Source organism: Neophocaena asiaeorientalis, unplaced genomic scaffold (genome assembly GCF_003031525.2).
Source record: "Neophocaena asiaeorientalis asiaeorientalis breed wild unplaced genomic scaffold, Neophocaena_asiaeorientalis_V1.1 scaffold150, whole genome shotgun sequence".
Taxonomy (NCBI): domain Eukaryota; kingdom Metazoa; phylum Chordata; class Mammalia; order Artiodactyla; family Phocoenidae; genus Neophocaena; species Neophocaena asiaeorientalis.
Window position 1 is genome coordinate 8715630 of NW_020176571.1, and position 25225 is coordinate 8740854.

The following is a 25225-nucleotide window of genomic DNA, read 5'->3' on the forward strand; positions in this document are numbered from 1 at the left end:
AAAAAAAAAAAAAAAAAAAAAAATTTCAAAAAGGATGAAATTATCTTTTCTTAGCTAAACTAAACGTAAAAAAATGGTAGATTAGATATGCAGAATATATACTGTGTGTGACAGTGGAAATTAGTAAAATCATTCCATTATAAAAAAAAAAGATGGCCTTAAAACTCTGCACCTTGACATACAAATCCTACTTCTTGTAATGAATTCTAAAGATGTAATAAAAGATGCAGATTCATATAGGCTCCTCTTTATTCCATCAGTATTTATACAAGTAAAAGAATTAGAACTTAAATATTTCACAATAAGGAAGTGTATAAAAAATATTGTTTAACATTCAGATTATTTCTTCCATTTATATTTAACAGCATAGCTGTTTGACCTTACTCTTTGCTTATAACTTCCATTTTTTATTCTTCCTTATACTCCACCTCTCCATTTTTTCATGGACTTTTCCTACTACACTGGATTTATATGATTTTTAAAATGCCTCTAGGGATCTGGAGGCTATACAAACTGTTTTATTCAATTTTATTATCTTTATGTTTTAAAATCATATGTGATCCTACATTAACAGTAATTACTAGATTTAACTCCATGTTTAACTGGTTTTATTCTTCACAAATATTTAATTATCCGATATCCTCACTCTTGAGCTCTACATTGTACTTCATCTCTATCAGTCTTCTGAAGTGTAGCAAGTGACTTTTTCAGAAAGAGTGATATAAATGGCATATTTTGACTCCTTGCACATCTAATAATAATGTCTTCCTGTTGCAGTAACAGAACAACTCCTAGATCAACCTCCATGTCTCAGATCTTTTTATTCCATTGTTTTCATCCCTACTTCTACAATTTGTGGGAGAATTTCTCAAGGTTACCTTCCATTTCACTTATTTTTTTTTCAGTCATTTATCTGGTTGATGCTGCTCAAACTTTTTTCTTTTTGCTTAAACTTTTAAATTGAACAATCATGCTCTTTATTATCATTCTGTCTTCACCAGTCTTGAATGCATTCTTTCATACTATTTACTCTGTTTTCATACATGCTGTGTCTTCTTGAACTTCTATAATTTTTTCTCCTGCATTTTACAGGAAATTACAGGAAGACATTGTTCTGATTCTTTAACATGGATCGTTCATTTGAACTGTAGTATCTTCTCATGTGCCCTGTTGTTTTTTTCTAGCAGGGAGGGAAGGCTTTCAGAGGGAAGACTGTACATTACTGGAAGTTGAGATTAATTCTGCTGCAGCCTGAAAATTCTTGGTCCAAGCTTTCAGATCAAGAAGGGAGAAGGCAAATAAATTTCTGATTTATCACAACTTCATTTTAATTTGGAAATCAAATTATACTGTGCAGAGCACAGGGCGGTGGGATCTGAAGCTACCAATAATAGCAGCATATTCCTGTTTCTTTTGCATGTTTCTGGTAGCACCAAGAAGTCTGCTGATATCAGGACCCTGCTTATTCTCTGGCACCACTGTACTCATTCAGAGCCAGCTTTAACTACACCTCTGATGTTTGCGTAAGATGCTCAATCATGTCAAGTATGGCTGTCATAAGGTACGTGTCCTTTAGTGCCTGGTATATTTCCCAGAGGTGCTAACAGAATCCAGATGAGGCCTACCTTCCACCTTATCCTACCTCCCTCTCATCACCCTCACCTTCAGCCCTCCTTCTCTAGAGTTGTGGTTATTATTGTTTATGTGGGTAAATCTCTTCAATTTGCTTCTTTGGGAAGCAGATTCTTCACAAACTCAGTAGGTGACCAACCATGCTGATTTGCCTGGGTCTGAGGGGGTTCCTGGAACCAGGCAAACAAGGATGGCTAATCATGCAACAGCTCAGTCAGACTGGGACATCCTTCAGTCTTGAAGAAATTCTTCAAGGTTTCTGGTATGTGGTTATTATCTTTGCCTAAGTCTCTAGCACTGATGTAAAATTCCCCTATGTTTATAGCCCATGGCTTTAATAACCATTAACTTGATAATGGCTATAAATCTAAATCTCCCTCTGAGACCGCTCTGCTGAGCTGCAGGCTCATATATCCAAAGCTCCCCAGACTTTATCACCATAGTTTTCCGTAAGCAACTCAAATGCAAACGCAAACATGTCCAAAGCTGAATTCAATCTCATTCTGTTTCTACATCAAAAAAAGAAAGAAAGGGCTTCCCTGGTGGCACAGTGGTTGAGAGTCTGCCTGTCGATGCAGGGGACACGGGTTCATACCCTGGTCCGGGAAGATCCCACATGCCGCGGAGCAGCTGGGCCCATAAGTCATGGCCGCTGAGCCTGCGTGTCTGGAGCCTGTGCTCTGCAAAGGGAGAGGCCACAACAGTGAGAGGCCCGTGTACCGCAAAAAAAAAAAAAAAAAAAAAAAAAAAAAGAAAAGAAAGAAAGAAGTAAAGAAATGAAAAAGAATATATCCTCCTTTCCTGAATTTTCTACCTCACCATCAAACCAGCCATTAAAAGCAGAAACCTAGGAGTCATCATAGACACCATCAGGGAGTCGCAAGTGGTTTGTTAGGATTGGGGCATAGTAGGCAAGGGAGGAAGCGGTGAGAATACTTGTCTAAAACAAGGTAAATAAATTAGATCATGTAAGTTATAGTGAAGAGTCTGTACTTTACTGGAGAACAATGACGATTAATTGGAAGACTTATGGGTGAAATAATTAGTCTTCAAACCATTTTCTACACAACTACCAAAGGTATTTCAAAGACAAATCCATCCGCGGCAATTTGCTACTTGAAAATTTCCAATGACTCTCAATAACTTCACGTTAAAATTCAAATGCTGCATCTTAGCCCCAGCGGGATCTGGCTCCTAGCCATCTCTCTACACTTGCCTCCAACCATTCTTCACATTTCCAGTTGCTGCTGAACAAGAACACTGACAAACCAAAGCTTTCTTTAATAACCTTAATAATAACTTTAATAAGCTTAACTTGAAAACCTGACTCTACTAATTAGGAATTAAAATTTTTTCACAGAAAGGGCTTTTATATTCCTCCCAGTTTTTAAAGTTTATTATTTTACTTCAGTGTCTGTCAAGCAGTTAAAAGAACACATTTACATCCTTGATACTTATGTTAAAGTCAACTAACCATATATACCCTAGTTTCTGAACCCTATTTTGTTCCACTGATACCTATCTATGCTCAGATTTAGTACCTCATTGTTTTAACTACTCTGGCTTTATGGGAAGCCTTGAAATCAAGTGCAAAGTCATCATACCCAAAGTTCACAGTTTACCCTTAAAGATCACTCTTGGTGGTGTACCTTCTATGGGTCTGGAGTAATGTACGTATCATTATAGTTTCATACAAAGTATTTTCACCATTTAAATGTAAATCCTCTGTGCCTATTCATCCCTCCACTCACACTGTCTTTTCAGTCTCTTTTTAAAATGAAATATAAATACAGTTGATTTACAATGCTGTGTTAGTTTCAGGTGTACAGCAAAGTGATTCAGTTTTATATATATCTTAAGATTCTTTCCTATCATAGGTTATTACAAAATATTGAGTATAGTTCCCTGTGCTATACAGTAGGTCGTTGTTGGTTATCTATTTTATATATATAATATGTATGTTTTAATCCCAAACTTCTAATTTATCCTTACTCCCGCCCTTTGCCTTTAGTAACCGTAAGTTTCTTTTCTAAGTCTGGTTTTTTTTTGTTGTTTTTTTTTTTTGCGGTACGCGGGCCTCTCACCACTGTGGCCTCTCCCGTTGCGGAGCACAGGCTCCAGACGCGCAGGCTCAATGGCCATGGCTCACGGGCCCAGCTGCTCCGCGGCATATGGGATCTTCCCCGACCGGGGGACGAACCTGTATCCCCTGCATCTGCAGGCGGACTCTCAACCACTGCGCCACCAGGGAAGCCCTCTAAGACTGTTTTAATCTACAGGTTCCCTCACCATTCTTTGCAGTTTATCTGTTCAAGGACCTGGGATGTGTGACCTGTATGTCTGAATCTGCTGATGCATACTCATGGTGCAGTTCAATATGTTTCTCTGTCCTTTATTTCTCCCACAAATTTCCTGCAAATTCCAAGTTTCATCAGATTCCTGATGAACTGACCCTTTTGGCAAAATGAAAGAGGATGCTCTTTTCTTCCTTCAGATGGCAGTGTCTGTTCTTTTCCTTGTGATGTCAGTAGCCATTGATGTTCAATGCCTAGATCTAATAGTTCACTGGAAGTTATAAAATGCTGATATTCTAATTATATTATTTCTATCATTTATTAGCTGGAATAGCTTTCTCATATCTACTACTTTGTTAGCTACTGGTAGATTCATATACAAAAGGGAAGATAAATTGCTTGATTCTCTTTATTACCAACATTCAAAGCAATGAACTGGGGACTACGAACCAAGATGGCGGACTAGAAGGAAGTGCTCTCACTCCCTCTTGCGAGAACACCAGAATCACAACTAGTTGCTGGACAATCATCGACAGGAAGACACTGGAACTCACCAAAAAAGATACCCCACATCCAAAGACAAAGGAGAAGCCACAATGAGACGGTAAGAGGGGCGCAATCACAGTAAAATCAAATCCCATAACTGCTGGGTGGGTGACCCACAGACTGGAGAACACTTATACCACAGAAGTCCATCCACTGGAGTGAAGGTTCTGAGCCCCACGTCAGGCTTCCCAACCTGGGGGTCTGGCGACGGGAGGAGGAATTCCTAGAGAATCAGACTTTGAAGGCTAGCGGGATTTGAAAAGGACTGGGGGAAACAGAGACTCCACTCTTGGAAGGCACACACAAAGTAGTGTGTGCTTCAGGACCCAGAGGAAGGAGAAGTGACCCCAGGGGAGACTGAACCAGACCTACCTGCTAGTGTTGGAGGGTCTCCTGCAGAGGCAGGGGGTGGCTGTGTCTCACCGTGGGGACAAGGACACTGGCAGCAGAAGTTCTGGGAAGTACTCCTTGGCCTGAGCCCTTTAGCCCCACCAAAAGCCCAGGTAGGCTCCAGTGTTGGGTTGCCTCGGGCTAAACAACCAACAGGGAGGGAACCCAGCCCCACTCATCAGCAGTCAAGCAGATTAAACTTTTACTGAGCTCTGCCCACCAGAACAACAGTCAGCTTTACCTACCACCAGACCCTCCCATCAGAAAACTAGCACAAGCCTCTTGGGTAGCCTCATCCACCAGAGGGCAGACAGCAGAAGGAAGAAGAACTACAAACCTGCAGCCCGTGGAACAAAAAACACACTCACAGAAAGATAAACAAGATTAAAAGGCAGAGGGCTATGTACCAGATGAAAGAACAAGATAAAACCCCAGAAAAACAACTAAATGAAGTGGAGATAGGTAACTTTCCAGAAAAAGAATTCAGAATAATGATAGTAAAGATGATCCAGGACCTCAGAAAAAGAATGGAGGCAAAGACTGAGAAGATGCAAGAAATGTTTAACAAAGGCCTAGAAGAATTAAAGAACAAACAAACAGAGATGAACAATACAATAACTGAAATGAAAACTATACTATAAGAAATGAATACGAGAATAACTGAGGCAGAAGAATGGAAAAGTGACCTGGAAGAAACAATGGTGGAATTCACAGCTGCAGAACAGAATAAAGAAAAAAAATGAAAAGAAATGAAGACAGCCTAAGAGACCTCTGGGACAACATTAAACACAACAACATTCGTATTACAGGGGTCCCAGAAGGAGAAGAGAAAGGACCCCAGAAAAAATCTGAAGAGATTATAGTCGAAAACTTCCCTAGGATGGGAAAGGAAATAGCCACCCAAGTCCAGGAAGGGCAGAGAGTCCCATACAGGATAAACCCAAGGAGAAAGATGCCGAGACACACAGTAGTCAAATTGGCTAAAATAAAAGACAAAGAAAAATTATTGAAAGCAGCAAGGGAAAAATGACAAATGACATACAAGGGAACTCCCATAAGGTTAACAGCTTATTTCTCAGCAGAAACTCTACAAGCCAGAATGGAGTGGCATGATATACTTAAAGTGATGAAAGGGAAGAACCTACAACCAAGATTACTCTACCTGGCAAGGATCTCATTCAGATTCGATGGAGAAATCAAAAGCTTTACAAACAAGCAAAAGCTAAGAAAATTCAACACAATCAAACCAGCTCTACAACAAACGCTAAAGGAACTTCTCTAAGTGGGAAACACAAGAGAGGAAAAGGACCTACAAAAACAAACCCAAAACAATTAAGAAAATGGCCGCATAAACATACATATTGATAATTACCTGAAATGTGAATGTATTAAATGCTCCAACTAAAAGACACAGGCTCACTGAATGAATACAAAAACAATACTCATATATATGCTGTCTACAAGACACCCACTTCAGACCTACGGACCCATACAGACTGAAAGTGAGGGGATGGAAAAAGATATTCCATGCAAATAGAAATCAAAAGAAAGCTGGAGTAGCAATGCTCATATCAGATAAAATAGACTTTAAAATAAAGAATGCTACAAGAGACAAGGAAGGACACTACATAATGATCAAGGGATCAATCCAGGAAGAAGATATAATGATTATAAATATGTATGCACCCAACAAAGGAGCACCTCAATAATGCATGTAATACCTCTTTCACTCTATTTTTAAATTTTTATTTTATTTTATTATTTATTTATTCTTTTTTGGCCGCTCTGCAAGGCATGTGGAATCTTAGTTCCCCGACCAGGGATTGAATCCATGCCCCCTGCAGTGGAAGCACGGAATCTTAACCACTGGACCGCCAGGGAAGTCCCTTCACTCTGTTTTTTAGAGTGGTGCTTTACCTACATTATCTAGACCTTATATACCATACTCTCAATCTTAATCCTCCTTCAGTCTTAATACAAGTTAATTATATGTCTGATGCTCTTCACCAAGCCTTATTTTGTTATATCGCTCATCATTTTGATTATCTAAAGCTCAGCCACTAGTCCATTTTCAGAATGACTCAGGGAAACAGTATTTCTTGATTTCTTGCATGTTGATAAAACTTGTCTATGGCTTTGTATAAGGAAAATCACTTTTGCTGGGGGAAGAAATCACTGGCTCACACCTTCTTACTTTCAATATCTTAAAAATACTATTCCATTTAATCCTGACAGGGAGTGTTGCTGTGAGAAAGCCTAATGTGAATCTAATTTTCTTTTCCTTTTAAAAAGTCATTTATTTTATTCTTAAAGGAATATTTTCCTTTTTCTATAGAGTGATTTTACTTATATCTTGTATAAGCTTTAGCTTATATTACCAGGTACATACGGTTCTCTATCTGTTATTTCAAATCTTCTTTTAAAAACCTTTTCCTTAATTATAGTTCCTCATATTTGTCCTATTCCTTTACATAAGTTATCTTCCTAAGAGTCTTTTTTATCTATGTGATTTTTCTTCTTTGCCTATCTTTAATATTTGTTACTTTCTCTCAAATCCTGTTCATTTTTTACATTTCTTTTTAGTCCTTAAACTTTTCCCCCTTTTCAACTTCTGTTTAAAGATCTTTTCTGTTTACTCACTCTTGTGTCCATTCTAGTTTAGCTAACTTTTCTGAAATGATTTTTTTCTTTTATTTATAATTCTTTCCTCAGTTCTGGCATCTCATCTCTGAACTTTCTAATTTTAATTTATGTTGGTCTTTGACATGTGATACTGGTGTCTCAATTAGTGATAGTGCATTTTAAAACGGAGGTTTAATGTGTTCTATGATCATATCTTTCTGGGGAGATTTTTATATAAGGACATTATTCTGTTCCTCACTTTTTTTGTTGTTCAGCTTTTTCCAGGTATAATTAACAAACAAATTTGAAAGATACATAAAGTGTACATAGTAATGATATGATACATATATAAATTGTGAAAGAATACCCCTCCCCTCATCTAGTTATTTATCACATCTCACACATTTGGGGGGGGTTGTTTTACTTTTTAGGGTTTCGTGTTTTGGGGGGGTTTTTTGGTTAGAACATTTTAGTTCTACTCTCTTAACAAATTTCTATTACACAGTACAGTGTTATCAACGACTGTCACAATATTATACAGCTGACCCCTGAATAACACAGGGATTAAAGCAAACCCCTGCATCTGTGTATAACTTTACAGCTGGAACTCCCATATCTGAAGTTCCACATCCGCAGGTTCAACCAAGCACAAATCATATAGTACTGTAGTACATATTTATTTTTAAAAACCTGAACATAAATGGACCCACATAGTTCAAACTCATGTTGTTCAAGAGTCAACTGTAGGGCTTCCCTGGTGGCGCAGTGGTTGAGAGTCCGCCTGCCGATGCAGGGGACTCGGGTTTGTGCCCCAGTCTGGGAAGATCCCACATGCCACGGAGCGGCTGGGCCCGTGAGCCATGGCCGCTGAGCCTGCGCGTCCGGAGCCTGTGCTCCGCAACAGGAGAGGCCACAGCAGTGAGCGCCTGCATACCGCAATAAAAAAAAAGTCAACTCTATACTAAATCCTCAGACCTTATTCATCTTATAGCTGAAAGTTCACACCCTTCCATCAACCCCTTCCTATTTCCTCCAATCTCCTGACAGCCACTTTTCTTCTCTTTGTTTCTATGAGTTTGACTTTTTTTTTTTTTTTTTTTTAAAGATTCCACACATATGTGATACCATGCAATATTTGTCTTCCTCTATCTGGGTCATTTCAATGAGCATTAGGGCCTCAAGGTCCGTGCATGTTACCACAAACAGCAGGATGTCCTTCCTTCTCATGGTTGAACAATATTCTACTGAATGTGTATATACCACATCTTCTTTATCCATTCATCCGCTAACAGACACTTAGATTGTTTCATGTATTGGATACTGTGAATAATGCTCCTATGAACATGGAAGTGCAGGTATCTCCTCAGGATCCTGTTCTCATTTCCTCTGGATAAATACCCAGAAGTGGGATTACTGGATCATATGGAATTCATATGTTTTATTTTTTAAGGAGCCTCCATACTGTTTGCTTGTGGTGTCAAACACACACAAAAAATCATAACCAAGACCAATGTCAAGGAGCTTACACTCTGTTCTTTTCTAAGTTTTATAGTTTCAGGTCTCACACTGGAGTCTTTAAGCCACCTTGAGTTGATTTTGTGTGTGGTATAAGATAGGGATCTAGGGCTTCCCTGGTGGCGCAGTGGTTGAGAGTCTGCCTGCCGATGCAGGGGACACGGGTTCGTGCCCCGGTCCGGGAAGATCCCACATGCCGTGGAGCGGCTAGGCCCGTGAGCCACGGCCGCTGAGCCCGCGCATCCAGACCCTGTGCTCCGCAATGGGAGAGGCCACAACAGTGAGAAGCCCGTGTAATGCAAAAAAAAAAGATAGGGATCTAGTTTCATCCTTTTGCATGTGGATATCCAGTTTTCCCAAACCGTTTATTGAAAACACTATCCTTTCCCCACTGGATATTCTGGTTCCTCTGTCATAAATTGATTGACCAATTATGCATGGGTTTGTTTCTGGGCTCTCTATTCTGTTCCACTGATCTCTGTGTCTGTTTTTATGCCAATACCATACCGTTTTGATTACTACATCTTTGTAATACAGTTTGAAGTTAGAAAGTGTGATGCCTCCAGCTTTATTCTTTCTCAAGATTCCATTGGCTATTTGTGGTCTTCTGTAATTCAACACAAATTTTAGAATTGTTTGTTCTACTTCTGTGAAAAATGTCACTGGAACTTGGATATGGATTGCACTGCATCTGTAGATGGCTTTGGGTAGTACAGACGTTTTAACAAATTAATTTTTCTAATCTGTGAGCATAAAATATCTTTCAATTTATTTATGTCTTCTTCAATTTCTTTCATCAGTGTCATAGTTTTCAGTGTACAGGTCTTTTACCTCCTTGGTTAAACTTAATATTAGGTATTTTATTCTTTTTGATGATATAGTAAATAAGATATTCTTAATTTTGCTGATAGTTTATTATTAGCAAACAGGAACATAGCTGATTTTTGTATACTGATTTTGTATCCTGCAATGTTACTGAATTTGTTTTTAGTTCTAACAGTTTTGTGGTGGTTTCTAGAATTTTCTATATATAACATCAGATCATCTGCAAATATAGCTTTACTTCTTCCTTTTTATAGATGCCTTTTCTTCTTTTCCTTGCCTAACTGCTCTGGCTAGGACCTCCAGTACTATGCTGAATAAAAGTGGCAAGAGTGGACATCCTTGTCTTGTTTTGACCTTAGAGGAAAAACTTTCAGCTTTCCTCTTTTGAATATTAGCTGTGGGTCTGTCATATATAGCTTTCACTGTGTTGAGGTATGTTCCCTCTATACCTACTTCGCTGAGAGTTAATCATGAACGGATGCTGAATTTTGTCACATGCTTTTTCTGCACCTATTGAGATGATCACATGATCATCACATCTCTTTTATCCTTCATTTTGTTAATGTGCTGAATCACATTGATTGATTTGCATATATTGAACCATCCTTGTATCCCTGGAATAAACTCCACTTGATCATGGTATACGATCCTTTTAATGTGCTGCTGAATTCAGTTTGCTGGTATTTTGTTGAGGATCTTTGCGTCTATACTCATTAGGAATATTGCCTGTAATTTTCTTTTCTTGTAGGCTTCTTGTTTGGTTTTGATATCAAGGTAATGCTAGCCACTTAAAATGCGTTTGTAAGAGTTCCCTCCTCTTCTATTTTTCGGGAGACTTTGAGAAGGACTGGTACTAATTCTTTATCAAATGTCTGGTAGAATTCACCAGTGAAGCCTTCTGGTTCTCAACTTTTGATTTTGGGAAGTTGTTTGTTTTTTTTCTTGCAGTACGTAGGCCTCTCACTGTGTGGCCTCTCCCTTTGCGGAGCACAGGCTCCAGATGCGCAGGCTCAGCAGCCATGGCTCACGGGCCCAGCTGCTCTGCAGCATGTGGGATCTTCCCAGACCGGGGCACGAACCCGTGTCCCCTGCATCCGCAGGCGGACTCCCAACCACTGCGCCACCAGGGAAGCCCGAGATTTACTCTTTTAGTAACTTTCAAATATGTAAAACAGTATTATTAACTATAGTCACAATGCTGTGCATTACATCCCCAGAACTTACTTATTTTATAACTGGAAGTTTGTATTTTTTGACTCCCTTCAACCATTTCACTAACCCCCATACCCTGCCCTGCCTATGGCAACCACCAATCTGTTCTCTGTATCTATGAGCTTGGTTTTTGGTTCGTTTGTTGTTTAGATTCAACATGTAAGTGAGATCATATGGTGTTTCTTTCTCTGTCTGACTTATTTCACTTAGCATGATGCCATCAAGATACATTCATGTTGTCACAAATAGCAATACTTCATTCTTTTTTATGGCTGAATAATATTCCATTGTACATATATACTACATCTTCTTTATCCATCCAACCATCAATGGACACTTGGGTTGTTTCCTTATCTTGGTGATTGTAAAAAATGTTGCAATGAACATAGAAGTGTATGTATCTTTTCAAGTTAAGTGTTTTTGTTTTCTTCATATACCCAGAAGTGGAATGGCTGGATCATATGGTAGTTCTATTTTTCTTTCTTTGAGGAACTTCTACACTGTTTTCCCCAGTGGCTGCACCAATTTACATTCCCATCAACAGTGCACAAGGGTTCCCTTTTCTCCGCATCCTCACCAACACTTGTTATTTCTTGTCTTTTTGAAAAAAGCCACTCTAACAGGTATGAGGTGATACTTTTCCAGTTTTCTTCTTGTAACTGATTTCTATAGTTTCATACCACTGTGGTCAGAAAAGATACCTGTTATGATTTCAACCTTCTTAAATTTATTAAGACTTGTTTTATGGACTAACATATAATCTATTCTCCAGAGTGTTCCACGTGTGCTCTAGAAGAATGTGTATTCTGGTGCTGTTAGATGGAATGTTTCTAAACATCTCTTAAGTCCACCTAGTCTAATATGTACTTTAAGTCCAATATTTGCTTATTGATTTTTGCCTGGGTGATCTATCCACTACTGAAAGTGAGGTACTGAAGTCCCTACTATTGTTGTATTGCTGTCTATTACTCTCTCCAGGCCTGTTAATATTTGCATCATATATGGAGGTGCTCCTATGTTGGGTGTATTAACAAAATTATATCTTCTTGGACTGACTCCATTATCATTATATAATGACCTTTTTTGTCTCTTGTTACAGTCTGCAGCTTAGAATCTATTTTGTTTCATATAAGTATAGCTTCCTTGCTTTCTTTCAGTTTCCATTCATATGGAATACATTTTTCCATCCCTTTACTTTCAAAGTGTGTGTTTCCTTATGGCTGAAGTGAGTCTCTTGCAGGCAACATACAGTGAGTCCTGTGTTTCATCCATTCAACTACTCTACATGTTTTCATTGCAGAATATAGTCCATTTCCATATAAAGTAATTATTGATAGGTACAGGCTTCCTATTGCCATTCTGTTGCTGTCTGGCTGTTTTGTATTTCAATTGTTCCCTTCTTCTCTTCCTCTCTTTGTGATTTGATGATTTTTCTATTAATCTTTTGTATATCTATGACAGGTTTTTGTTTTCGATTCCCATTAGGCTTACATAAGACGTCGAGCCCAGCAGAGCTCAGCACAGAGGGAGCAGTCAGAATTGCTCATCTCCCAGTCCTTCCCTAAAAGAGGTCTATTTTCATACTTTAAAAGCTGCTGTCTAATGCTCAGGCTCCTAACTTGGCAGACATCCAGGGGCTAACTGCAATCCTCCTAGGAGACCAGGGAAGCCAGCAGATACCACCTCTGCCTTCTCCCACTAGCCCACTCCAAATCTCCAGTATTTCCACACAGAATCAGCTTGTACACACATCTGGTACCCCAGATTTCATGGATGCCACTCAAAGAATGGGCCCCTGGCTCACCTGGCTTTGAAAGTCAACAGGGCTTGCACTGACAAATCCCACAGGACTGTGGCAAACAATGAAGCAGTTTTTAATGGGTACAGGAGGAACCTCTTTCACAGCTATAAGCTGGGTCCAGAGCAGAAGGAGCAGGCAAAAAAAAGCCTATCTCCAAGATTCTCCATAGAAGGGCTCAAACTACATGTATATTCCCTGCTGCCTGGGGGTCTGACTTCCAAACAGCCTTCACCTAGGTACCAACTGCAATCCTCCTCTATGGAACACTTGACAAATCCTCGCACACACTCAACTACTGGGAGCAAGAAGAACAAAGAAGCCAGCTTGGACAATCACAAAGGTTTGAGATACAACCAAGAGCTCAGGCCAAGCTGAATGCTAAGGTTCATATCCTACACAAGACTCCTCTGTCAGGACTGGGAGAGGTGGCTGTTTTATCTAATGCACAGAAACCAACACAGAGAGTCAAGGAAAATGAAGAAACAAGGGAATATGTTTCAAACAAACAAACCAAAAAAACCCCTACAGAAACAGACTTCATAATGAAACAAAGATACGTAATTTCCGTGATTAAGAGTTCAAAACAACCATCATAAATATGCTCACTGACGTCAGGAGAACAATGCATGAACAAAGTGAGAATTTCAACAACAACAAAAATTAAAAGAGAACAAAGTGCCAAACAGAAATCAGAGAGCCGAAGAATGCAGTAACTGAAATAAAGAATTCAACAGAGGGGTACAAGAGTACACTAGATCAAGGGGAAGAAAGGGTCAGCAGACTCAAAGACAGGGCAGTAGAATTCATCCAGTCAGAGAAGCAAAAAGAAAAAACAATAAAAGAAAGTGAAAATAGCTTAAGGGACTTATGGGACACCATCACGTGGACTACTATTTGCATGACCGTGGTCCCCTAAGGAGACGATAGAGAGAAAGGGGAAGAAAGCTTATCCCAAAATAATGGCTGAAAACTTCCCCAACCTGGGGAAATAAACAGACATCCAGATCCAGGAAGCCCAGAAACTTCCAAAAAAGATGAATCCAAAAGGACCCACACCAAGACACTTTATAAGTAACATGTCAGAAGTGAAAGACAAGGAGAGAATCTTGAAGGTAGCAAGAGAAAAAAACAAGCTGTCTCACACAAGGGAACCCCCATGAGACTATCAGTAGGTTTTTCAGCAGAAACCTTGCAGGCTGGAAGGGAGTGACATGATACAGTCAAAGTGCTGAAAGAAAAAACTGCCAACCAAGAATACTGTACCCAGCAAGGCTGTCCTTCAGAATGAAAAGAGAGATAAAGAGTTTTCCATACAAGCAAAAGCTGAAGGAGTTCATTACCACTGTATCGGCCTTAAAAGAAATGGTAAAGGTACTTCTTCAACATGAAACAAGAGTGCTAATTAGTAACAGGAAAACATATGAAAGTATAAATCTCACTGGTAAAGATAAATATAGGGTTAATTCAGAATATTCTAATGCTGCAATGGTGGTGAGCAAATCACTTAAAAGCGAAAGGAGTAAAAACTAACTATAATAATGTGTTAATGGATACACAAGGTATAAAGATATGCATTGTGACATCACAAACACTAAATGTGCAGAGAAAAAATGTAGAGTTTAAGTACACGGTTTGTTTTTTTTTGTTTGTTTGTTTTCTGGTTTTTCTTTTTAGCCGCACCATGCAGCATGAAGGATCTTAGTTCCCCAACCAGGGATTGAACCCGAGCCCCCTGCAGTGGAAGCGTGGAGTCTTAACCACTGGACTGCAAGGGAAGTCCCTAAGTACGCATTTAAAGTTTAGCTGTTATTAGCTTAAAATACTGTTATAAATATAAGATATTCTTCATAGTAACCTTAAATGGGATTTTATACCTTGATACTTTTATGTTTCTATTTATGTGAAATTAGTTTTCCTAAACTTTTAGAACATAGTGGTGTTCAGCGTAGTTTTTCTAACTTTACAGAATTCACTCTTCTGTTTTCACATGTTAAAAACTATGGGAGCTCCCTTTCTGAGATATCCCAGCTCTTCCTCTGCCCATCCTTATCTGAACCTTCTCTTTCCTTCTCCTTTCATTCCTTAATTTTCCCTACTGTGCTGAATTTTGATGCTATTCTATTCAACTCTGTCTCTACTCTGTAGTACCCTGTCCTGGTAGAGAACTCCAGCAGGTCTGTTTTGAGAATTCTCTGGAGCCAGACTGCTCTATCCTCTTCTGTCTTTACCACGGACACACTGCACTTGCCTCTCATATTGGAGTGGGCAACCCCCCACTCTCATTTCAGCTACTGCTCTTAATATAGCCCACTACACTGTCTAGTAAATAGCTGGGGCTATTTTGGAGGTCCCCTGCTTTTAAGTTCAGTGAAATACTTTACTCACTCTCTCAGCTTACTCTTGCACAGACAGTAATACTATGGAGGTCTTGTGGTTGTTAGTGGTCTGCCCTTACCTGCTTTCATTTCTGGATGCCTGAGGTTAACTTTACGGTAAGTATTCAGATTTGCTATCTTGTTCCACTGGTTTTTTGCGGGGTATTCTGAGAGTCAAAAACCTACAGAGTGGCCATATTCACTTCCTAGTATCCCTCTCAAAGACAAATTTGAAGTTCAAACATAGCAATTATGTTGTTATATTCATCATATACTTATCACTTTTTTTGACACTTATTTCTAATTATTTTTAAACCATCCTGTTGTGAGTCATTTCATTCTTTTTTGCAACAAGGCAAAAAATTCTCTCACTCCATGATTTGAAAAAGTTCACTTTAATATATTCTTTAAATCTTTCCTGGTTTTCAACACTTATAAATGATTCCTGACTCACAATTCAGATAAGTTACAACTGTGTACACTTTTAAAAATTCCTTCAACCACCTAAGGCTCCCTCCTTCTACTAAGGTCTTAGAATGAGACCACTAGAAACCTAAATAATCTTCCAAACACAAGAATATATAAAGTATTTTTAAAAATCTGAACAGGACTTCCCTGGTGGCACAGTGGTTAAGAATCGCCTGCCAATGCTAGGGACACGGATTTGAGCCCTGGTCCAGGAAGATCCCACATGCCATGGAGCAACTAAGCCTGTGTGCCACAACTACTGAGCCCACATGCCACGACTACTGAAGCCCATGTGCCTAGAGCCCATGCTCTGCAACAAGAGAAGCCACCACAATGATAAGCCTGCTCACCACAACTAGAGAAAGACCACACACAGCAACAAAGAGCCAATGCAGCCTAAATAAATAAATATTTTTTAAAAATCTGAACATACACAACATTGTAAATCAACTATACTTCAATAAAAAAAAATTTTTTTTTAATCTGAACATGATCTGAATAGAAATTCCATGTTTATGTACTATAACTTTGTCTTCTGTGAATACTGGGGTATAGCATACATGCAGTAGGTTTTCTCCTAGTCTAGGGGTCAGCAAACTAGAGTCCAATGGCTCAAAAAAAGTTTTACTAGGGCTTCCCTGGTGGCGCGGTGGTTGGGAGTCCGCCTGCCGGTGCAGCGGACGTGGGTTCGTGCCCCGGTCCAGGAGGATCCCACGTGCCGCGGAGCGGCTGGGCCCGTGGGCCATGGCCGCTGCGCCTGCGCGTCCCGTCTGGAGCCTGTGCTCCGTGGTGGGAGAGGCCACAGCAGTGAGAGGCCGGCGTACCGCAAAAAAAAAAAAAAAAAAAAGTTTTACTGGAACACAATCATGCCCATTCCCTTAGCTATTATATATAGCTTCTTTCACACCACAACAGCAGAGGTAAATAGCTGCAACAGAGATATGGCCCACAAAGCCTAAAATATTTACGATCTGGCCCTTTGCAGAAAAAGTTGGCCAACCCTGTCCTGGTCTACAGATTTATCAAATGAGCTTCCACAAACAGCACCTGGGAGGTGGGTAAGTCTGAACAGGATGACTCTTTGTCACATTAGGTGCCCAGCACATTACAGGATGTTTAGCATCCCTGGCCCCCCAGGAACTAAAATGCTAGTAGTACTCCCAATCCCAGTGTTAACCAAAATTCTCCACACATTTCCAAACACTCTGGAAGAGAATGGAAGCACTATCCCTGGTTGAGAACCACTGCAGAACTAAATTAGCTCAGAGTAAAGAAGGAGTAAATACAACCCATAAATTCTAAGTGCCCCCAAGATAGATGAGAAATGTCATTACCTTTTTAAAAAGCAAACTAAAAATCTATTCTTCTTCCCCTTTGACAGTTAAGCCAAAAATATGCTAACTTCTTAATAAAATTAAGCTTTATAATTTGATTACTACATCAAGATATCATAGGGCTGACTTAAAGTTTAAAAATAAATTTATAAGGCAATCTTACCGATTTGTTCCATCCAGATTTGATCTGTGGATGAAATTAAGTTTTGCGTCTGCCCAATAAAGCTTCCGTTCCTCATAGTCCAAAGTCAGTCCATTTGGCCAGTAAATTTCAGTGTTTATTATAATGAAGCGACTTGAACCATCCATTCCAGCACGTTCTATCTTTGGTACTTCTCCCCAGTCTGTCCAGTACATGAACCTAAAAATCATGAAAAATAAACCCATGACATAAGCAGGTTAACCACCAAGTATCTTATAATTATCACTGTTGGATAAAGAAAGCTCTCTCAGGAACACTAAAACTGAAACTCCTAGAAACCGTTATCGAAATTTTAAGCATCTATGTTTTTGCCACCATGATGGTAATAACTGATTCAAGACAAGCATCATCAGGACACAAAAACCATCTGATCAAAGTTTCTTTGGCAAAAAGGATACCTTACACTGTCTCAATGTATCTCCTCACAAATTACTTATTAATGACAAAGGGGAAAATGGTAACTTTAGAGAAAATAAACTTGGTGGACACCACCTTATCCACATCATCTAAATTAACATCGTCAACACTGGCATCATATATGTGATATGCTGGGAAGAACATTCCATCTTTTTTTATATATAAATTTATTTATTTGATTTTATTTTTGGCCGTGTTGGGTCTTCATTGCTGCACGTGGGCTTTTCTCTGGTTGTGGTGAGCAGGGGCTACTCTGTTGTGGTGCGTGGGCTTCTCATTGTGGTGGGTTCTCTTGTTGGGAACGCAGGCTCTAGGTGCGCAGGCTTCAGTAGTTGTGGCACACGGGCTCAGGAGTTGTGGCTCGCGGGCTCTAGAGTGCAGGCTCAGTAGTTGTGGCGCACGGGCTTAGCTGCTGTGCAGAATGTGGGATCTTCCCGGACCAGGGCTTGAACCCATGTCTCCTGCATTGGCAGGCGGATTCTTAACCACTGCGCCACCAGGGAAGCCCCCATACCATCTGTTTTATGTATATTCTCTTACATATTATTTCTGTCCCAAAATGCATAACCTGAATACAATTATTAAGGAAAGAGAGAGTACCAAATTAAACATTGTACAAAACAACTGCCTTTGAAAATATCAATGTCATAAAAGTCAAAGAAAGGCAGATGAACTAAGCTAGGTAGGAGGAAAATAAAGAGTCACAGTAAGGGACTTCCCTGGTGGTCCCGTGGTAAAGAATCCACCTTCCAATGCAGGTGACGCAGGTTCGATCCCTGGTTGGGGAACTAAGATCCCACATGCCGCGGGGCAACTAAGCCCACGTGCCACAAACTACAAAGCCCACGTACCACTAGAGAAGAGAAAACCCACAAGCCGCAACTAGAGAGAAGCTCCAGCAGACCACACAGTAACGAAAAAGATCCCGCATGCCTCCACAAAAAGATCCCGCGTGCTGCAACTAAGACCCAAAGCAGCCAAAAAGAAAATAAAGAAAAATAAATAAACAAAGAGAGACACAGTAACTATATAAAGTGTATGATCCTGTACTGATCAGTTGGGGAATATGCTACAAAGACATTATTGGGAAACCTGGCAAAATTTGACAGCATGTCAAATTCTATAATAGAAATGTACTAATGTTAATTTCCTAAATATGATCATTGTACTTTGGTTCCAATATTTCAAATAAATCATGACCAAAAACTTCCCTAATTTGATTTTTAAAATACTAGCCCGTACATCCATGAGGTTTAATAAACTCCAAGTATGATAAACACAGAGATATACAACTATACACATCAGTTAAACTGTTGAAAGACAAAGGAATCGAGAGCACTAAGAAAATCAACTCATCACTTGCAAAGAAACCACAATATAACTAAGAGCTGATTTCTTATCAGAACAATGGACGGCAGAAAGCAGTAGGATGACACACTAAAAGAAATTAAAATGTCAACCAAGAATCCTACATACAGCAAAATTATCTTTCCAAAATGAAGGTGAAATAAAGACATTCCCAGATAAACAAAGTGAGAGAATTTGTGGCATGTAGATCTGCCTTACAAGAGACACCAAAGATATTCTTCAGGCAAAAAAGAAGTGACCTAGATGTTAACTCAAATCCACATGAAGAAGCAAACAGTACTCATACAGATAATTATGTAGGTAATTATAAAAGACAGTACAAATATATTTTTCCCTTTTCTTCTCTTAATGGATTAAAAAGACAACTGCACAAAAAAGTAATTATAAACTTGTTTTATTGGGCTTGTAACATATAAAGGTGTTATATATATGGAAATAGTAGCATTAGGAAGGGAAAAGGGAAGCAAAATTGAGGCAAGTTACAGCCATTCTTTAGGCCTAGCCTAAATTCCTAGTTTCATCACCTCCTGTTCCCTACCTTGAATCCTATAGTTAGAGCCCCAAGTTGACAAATTGTTTCCTTCCCCTAACAGCCAACCATGAGTGACTTGGTATGGTACTCTGTTCATAAAGGCTGTGAAGCCTAGTCAGAGCTGTGGGGGGAAACTCAGTGATTTTTAGTCAATGACTTCTACTAAGAACCCAGGGGAATGAGCTAATGCAGGCCTGCCTTTGTTGACCCTACTCTAAACACAGCGACTACATGCTCTTCCCAAAAGACACCCTGAGTTTTTTGTCCCTATGTTTTCGCACATACTATTTTACTCCACCCTAATTTAAAAAGCTGATAACCACCATCAATAATTAACTCACAAAACTGCAGCTATTACACATTAACTTCTACTGAGATAGCTATAAATTATCATAAAATTAAGCAAAGTATATGAGGCAGCTGTTGTAGGAACTGAAAATAAGGCAGCACGAGACCACAAACCATGAGACAAAGGAAACTCACCAGGTGAGCTCCAAAAATCACCCTGACTCAACCTAGTGACAACTCCCCAACCAAAGTGTGGAAAGCTGAAACTGAAATTAGGAACAGTGGTCTCAACAAGCTTAAGGAGGCTGAGAGAATTTGGGGAAAAGAAAAGACTGGAATCTGCAGGGCCCCAAAGAGGAGAAAGTTACATTGGTGTGGGTGGGGGGGACTCATGGGGGATCCCCATGAGTCCTTGGACCAAGAACCAGGCTGTGCACGCACAGGATCCTCAAGGATTATCAGGTTGAGAACAGAACTAAAATGCCAGAAGTCAAGCAATGCAGGTGGTCTTACATGTTCTGCCAAGACAGAGTAAAGAACATCAACACCACCCTGGACGTTCAGCTGAGACACCTCAAAGGGCTGAATCCAGACCACACCCTAGGGCAGTGGTTCTCAAAGTGTGATCCAAAGATCCCTGGGCAGACTTCTCTGGTGGCTCAGTGGTTAAGAATCTGCCTGCCAATGCAGGGGACACGGGTTCGAGCCCTGGTCCAGGAAGATCCCACATGCCGTGGAGCAACTAAGCCCATGCACCACAACTACTGAGCCTGCATGCCACAACTACTGAAGCCCACGCGTCTAGAGCCCATGCTCCGCAACAAGAGAAGCCACAGCAATGAGAAGCCCGCACACCGCAACGAAGAGTAGCCCCCGCTCGCCACAACTAGAGAAAGCCCGCGCGCAGCAACGAAGACCCAACGCAACTATAAATAAATAAATAAAGTTATTAAAAAAAAAAAAAAAGATCCCTGGAGATCTTCGGAATCCTTTCAGGAGGTCTGCAGGGTCAAAACTGTTTTCATAATATTGCTAAGTTTTATGTATTTATTTAGCCTTTTTCACTTTCATCCTGGAGGTTTTTCATGGATACATATAAGGTGTGGTGATGACTTCACCCTGATGGCTCATGGAATGTATACCTATTATATTTTCCATAAGCTTCTAAGGTAGGTTTTGGAAATAACTATATACATGTTCCGAGATTAACTCAGTTCCCAGCACTTTTGCACTCTTACTAGCTACCTTTGATTATACCTGCTATAATCTGTACCTCATTATCATCTAAAAACTTGTGACTTCTGAAGTCTTGAAATTTTACTGTGCCCAAAGCAAAAACACATCAAGGAGCAAATACACTGCTTTGTTTTACAATATTTCTTAACTTTAAGTTTTTATTTTAAACTGTTTTTATTTTGAAATTTACTAGTATTCTATTTTAAAATAAAAGAAAATTTACTTATATTTGTCTTGTATTTAAGAATGGACCACTGGCTTAAAAAGGAGAGATGAGAAAACTCACTTCAACCCACAGCTATACTGCCTACATTTAAAGATGTTAAAAAAGATGATACTGATCTATCAGAGAGAGTTCTCTGACTCTAAGAAGGGATGAAATCTACTCCAAGGCCCTGAGCAAAACTGTAAATGAAAAAGTATTACAAAAGCAATCTTTCCATTGGCTTATACATGCCATCTTTTTGTGAATAGTATTATGTCTCCAGTTAAGCTGAGGCATTGAGACAATCATTCAGAGATTAAAGAAAAATGAATTGCATAGTTTAAATGTAAACATGACCTCATTAAAAGCCAAACAATGTTTATTACAGCTTTCCAGCTGGAGAAACTCACAAAAACAGAGACTCATAAAGCTTTCTCCAGTTAACATTACTGAATTCCTCCCAGAGGAAAAGCCAATAAAAGAAATCATAGTGCCGCCAATTTCCAAAGCTACAGTAACACAAAATTAAAATTTAGCTGCAGACATGAAGATGGAAGTTAATGTCATCTAAGAAACTGTGCTTTTGCCTTATATATGACAAAATTTAAGGATATGGCCGGAGTTACTGTTTTGTTTGTTCATCACGTGTCAGTACCAACTCATCATCAAAGATCTTCTATGTGAATGCTTACAACAATAAATGTAAGTGGTGCTGAAATATTCAAAGTGTTGAATAACTTTTTTGAATTGCACAGATTACCCTGCACTACCTACCTGTGCTGATATTTGCACTGATAGTCCAAAAGCAACTGGTGGGTAAGACTGCAGGGAGTGGCAACCAACTGTAGGAACAGTCACTGTATTTATTCTTCACCACATACAAAAGAAAAGTCAGTCTCAATGAACACTGACACTGGTAAGGCAGAAGATGATTAATTTCATTAGAGCTTGACCTTTGATTACACATTTAATATTCTGTGTGACAAAATAGGATCTACAGAGAAAGTACTTTTGCTGCATATGAATGTAGAATGGTTGTCTTGAGAAAAAGCACTTGGCCAACTGAGCTAGCTGCTTTTTTCATGGAACACCATTTTTACTTTAAAAAAAAAAAAATGAACGACAAACTATGGTTAATAAAACTTAGGTATCAGGCAGATACTTTCTTGGAAATACGTGAAATGACCTTGTCACTTCAATGTGTTGCCAATAACAAAATCTGAGCTTTCCGCATTCAATCTGTTGTAGTACATTATATATATCTGACAAAGGACTTATATCTATAATGTATGAAGAACTCCTAAAACTCAATAAAAGACAACCCAATTAAAAACTGGGCAAAAGGTCTGAACAGACACATCAACAAAAGACATACAAAGGCAAATAAGCATACAAAAAGAGAGTCAACATAATTATTCATCACGGAAATGAAAATTAAAACTATAGTGAGATATCACTACAGATCTAGTAAGACGGCTAAACTTTAAAAAATGGACAATACAAAGTACTAGCAAAGATGCAACGCAACTGAAACTCTTGTACACTGCTAGTGTTAATGCAAAATGGCGCGTCTACTTTGGAGAACCGTTTGGCAGTTTCTGACGTTAAACATTCCCACAAGATCTAGTAACCCCACTCTCAGGTATTTACTCAAGAGAAATTAAATATGTATTCACACAAAAACCTGTATGAAAATGTCTATAGCAGATGTATTCATAGTCACCAAAAACTACTGAATATTCTTCAAATGGGGAATGGATAAACTATGGTACATTCAAACAACGGAATACTCTCAGGAGTAATAAAAAGAACCACTGTAATAAAAATAAAAGTGCAAAAAAAAAAAAAGGGAAACTATTTTAGCTGTTGGAAGTCAGAATAATGGTTACTTCTGGGGGAAGGAGTAGAGCATGAGGGGACTTCTAGAATGCTGGTATTGTACTCTTTTCTTATCTATATGCTGTTCATATTGGTGTGTTCACATTTATAAACTTAATTTGCTTTATATATATGATTTGCACATTTTCTCTATCTGTGTTATAATTTAATAAATGTTTATATTTTTAGGACAAAAAGAACCACTGACATATACAATAAACACACATAAACTGCAAATGCTTTACGGTAAGAGAAAGAAGCTGGATTCAAACACTACACGACATGATTCCATTGATGTCACATTCTGGAAAAAACAAAACTGTACACAGTCCGAAAACACATCAGTGGTTACCTAGAGCTGCAGGTGGAGGGAAAGGTTGATAACAAAAAGCCAAGAATATATTTTGGGGGGTCGTGGAATTGTTCTATATTTTAATTATGGTAGTGATTACCCAAATGTAAGCATTTGTCTAAATTCAGAACTGCCACCCAAAAAAGTGTAAATTTACTGTGTGCAAATTTTTAACTTTTTTAATGGGTAGAGGGCATCATTTAATACTTCACAAAAGATACATAAATGGCCAATTGGCACATAAAAAGGTGCTCAATCTCATCAATCATCAGGGAAATGAAAATTAAATCAGTAATAAGATATCACTTCACACCCACTAGAATGGCTAACATTAAAAAGACCAACAATACCCAGTGTTGGTGAGGATACAGCAACTGGAACTCTCATACACTGCTAGTATAATCACTTTGGAAAATAGTTTGGCAGCTTCTTACAAAATTAAATGTACACTTAACCCTATGAGCCAGCAATTCTAGTTCTAGGTATTTACTCAAGAGAAATAAAAACATACCCACACAATGATCTGTACATGTAAGTTCGCAGAAGTTTTATTCATAACAAACAAAAACTGGAAATAAATCAAATGCCCGTCAATAGGATGATTAACAAACTCTGGTATATTCATAAAATGGAATACTACTCAACAATGTAAAAAAACTAACTACTCACATATTCAACAAGGATGCATTTTTTAAAATAATGGTAAACAAAAGAACCCAGACTCAAAAGAGTACCTATAGAATGACTCCATTATATGAAGTTTTAGATTCAGCAAAACTAATCTATAGTGACAGAAGTCAGATCAGTAGTTACCGTGGTGAAAGTAGGAGCTGACTTGAAAGGGACTAAGGCAGCTTTCTGGAGTGATGTGATAAAATGGGGTTTTTTTGGAGGTAATGGTTGATACACACATTTATCAAACTCATCAAGCTATAAATGCTAAAATATACATTTTTTGCATATAAATTATATCTCAAGAAAGTTGCTTATAACACAAATAAGAATCAAGAGACTTTTTTTTTTTGCATTACGCAGGCCTCTCACCACCGCGGCCTCTCCCGTTGCGGAGCACAGGCTCCGGACGCACAGGCCCAGCCGCTCCGCAGCATGTGGGGTCCCCTGCATCAGCAGGCATACTCTCAACCACTGCGCCACCAGGGAAGCCCCCAAGAGACTATTTTTAAAGTTAATGCAAAGGTAGCTTCTTTTCTGTAGAAGCCTTTCCTAGCTTGCCTAGACAAAGTAGAGTTACTCCCTCCTATGTGCTCCTATAGCTTGTTTCGCTGTGCTCTAATACTTATCACAGTTTGTAGACAAATTATGAAGAACTCATATGGGCTAACCATAAGCAATTTGCACACTATCAAAGGGATACAACAAATAAGTGCCGTTGTCCTTCCTGTATAATAGAACTTACATAGGTCTCACAATTGCCACTAAGCTTGTCTAAAGAAGCACTAAACTTACAAGAACTCAGTGTCTAGTTTACGGTGTAATAAAAAGTTGTCACAAATGAATTAGTCAGCTCAACAAGAATTTTAGTAATAAATAAAATTATATGCATGCCACTGCTCAAAGCTAATAAATAACTCTTCCAGTACTCAACCCTGAGAAATATATCATGTCATGTTACTTCACGGATCACACTCACGTAAAGGCTTCAACTACAACAAATGAAACTGAGAAATCTGTCAGGTGAGAATGTGATAAAAATTTAGAATTTTTAATTGAAG

At 39.0% G+C, this 25225-nt stretch overlaps 1 protein-coding gene across 2 annotated transcripts in view; it reads right to left on the reverse strand.

Moving 5' to 3' along the window:
- LRP6 (LDL receptor related protein 6) overlaps window positions 1-25225 on the reverse strand; it is a 171218-nt gene that overhangs the window by 84098 nt on the left and 61895 nt on the right. For both annotated transcript variants that reach the window (XM_024733139.1, XM_024733140.1), the window contains exon 3: window positions 17178-17375. In XM_024733139.1, coding sequence (XP_024588907.1) covers window positions 17178-17375 — 198 coding nt within the window. The remainder of the gene's footprint in view (window positions 1-17177; window positions 17376-25225) is intronic.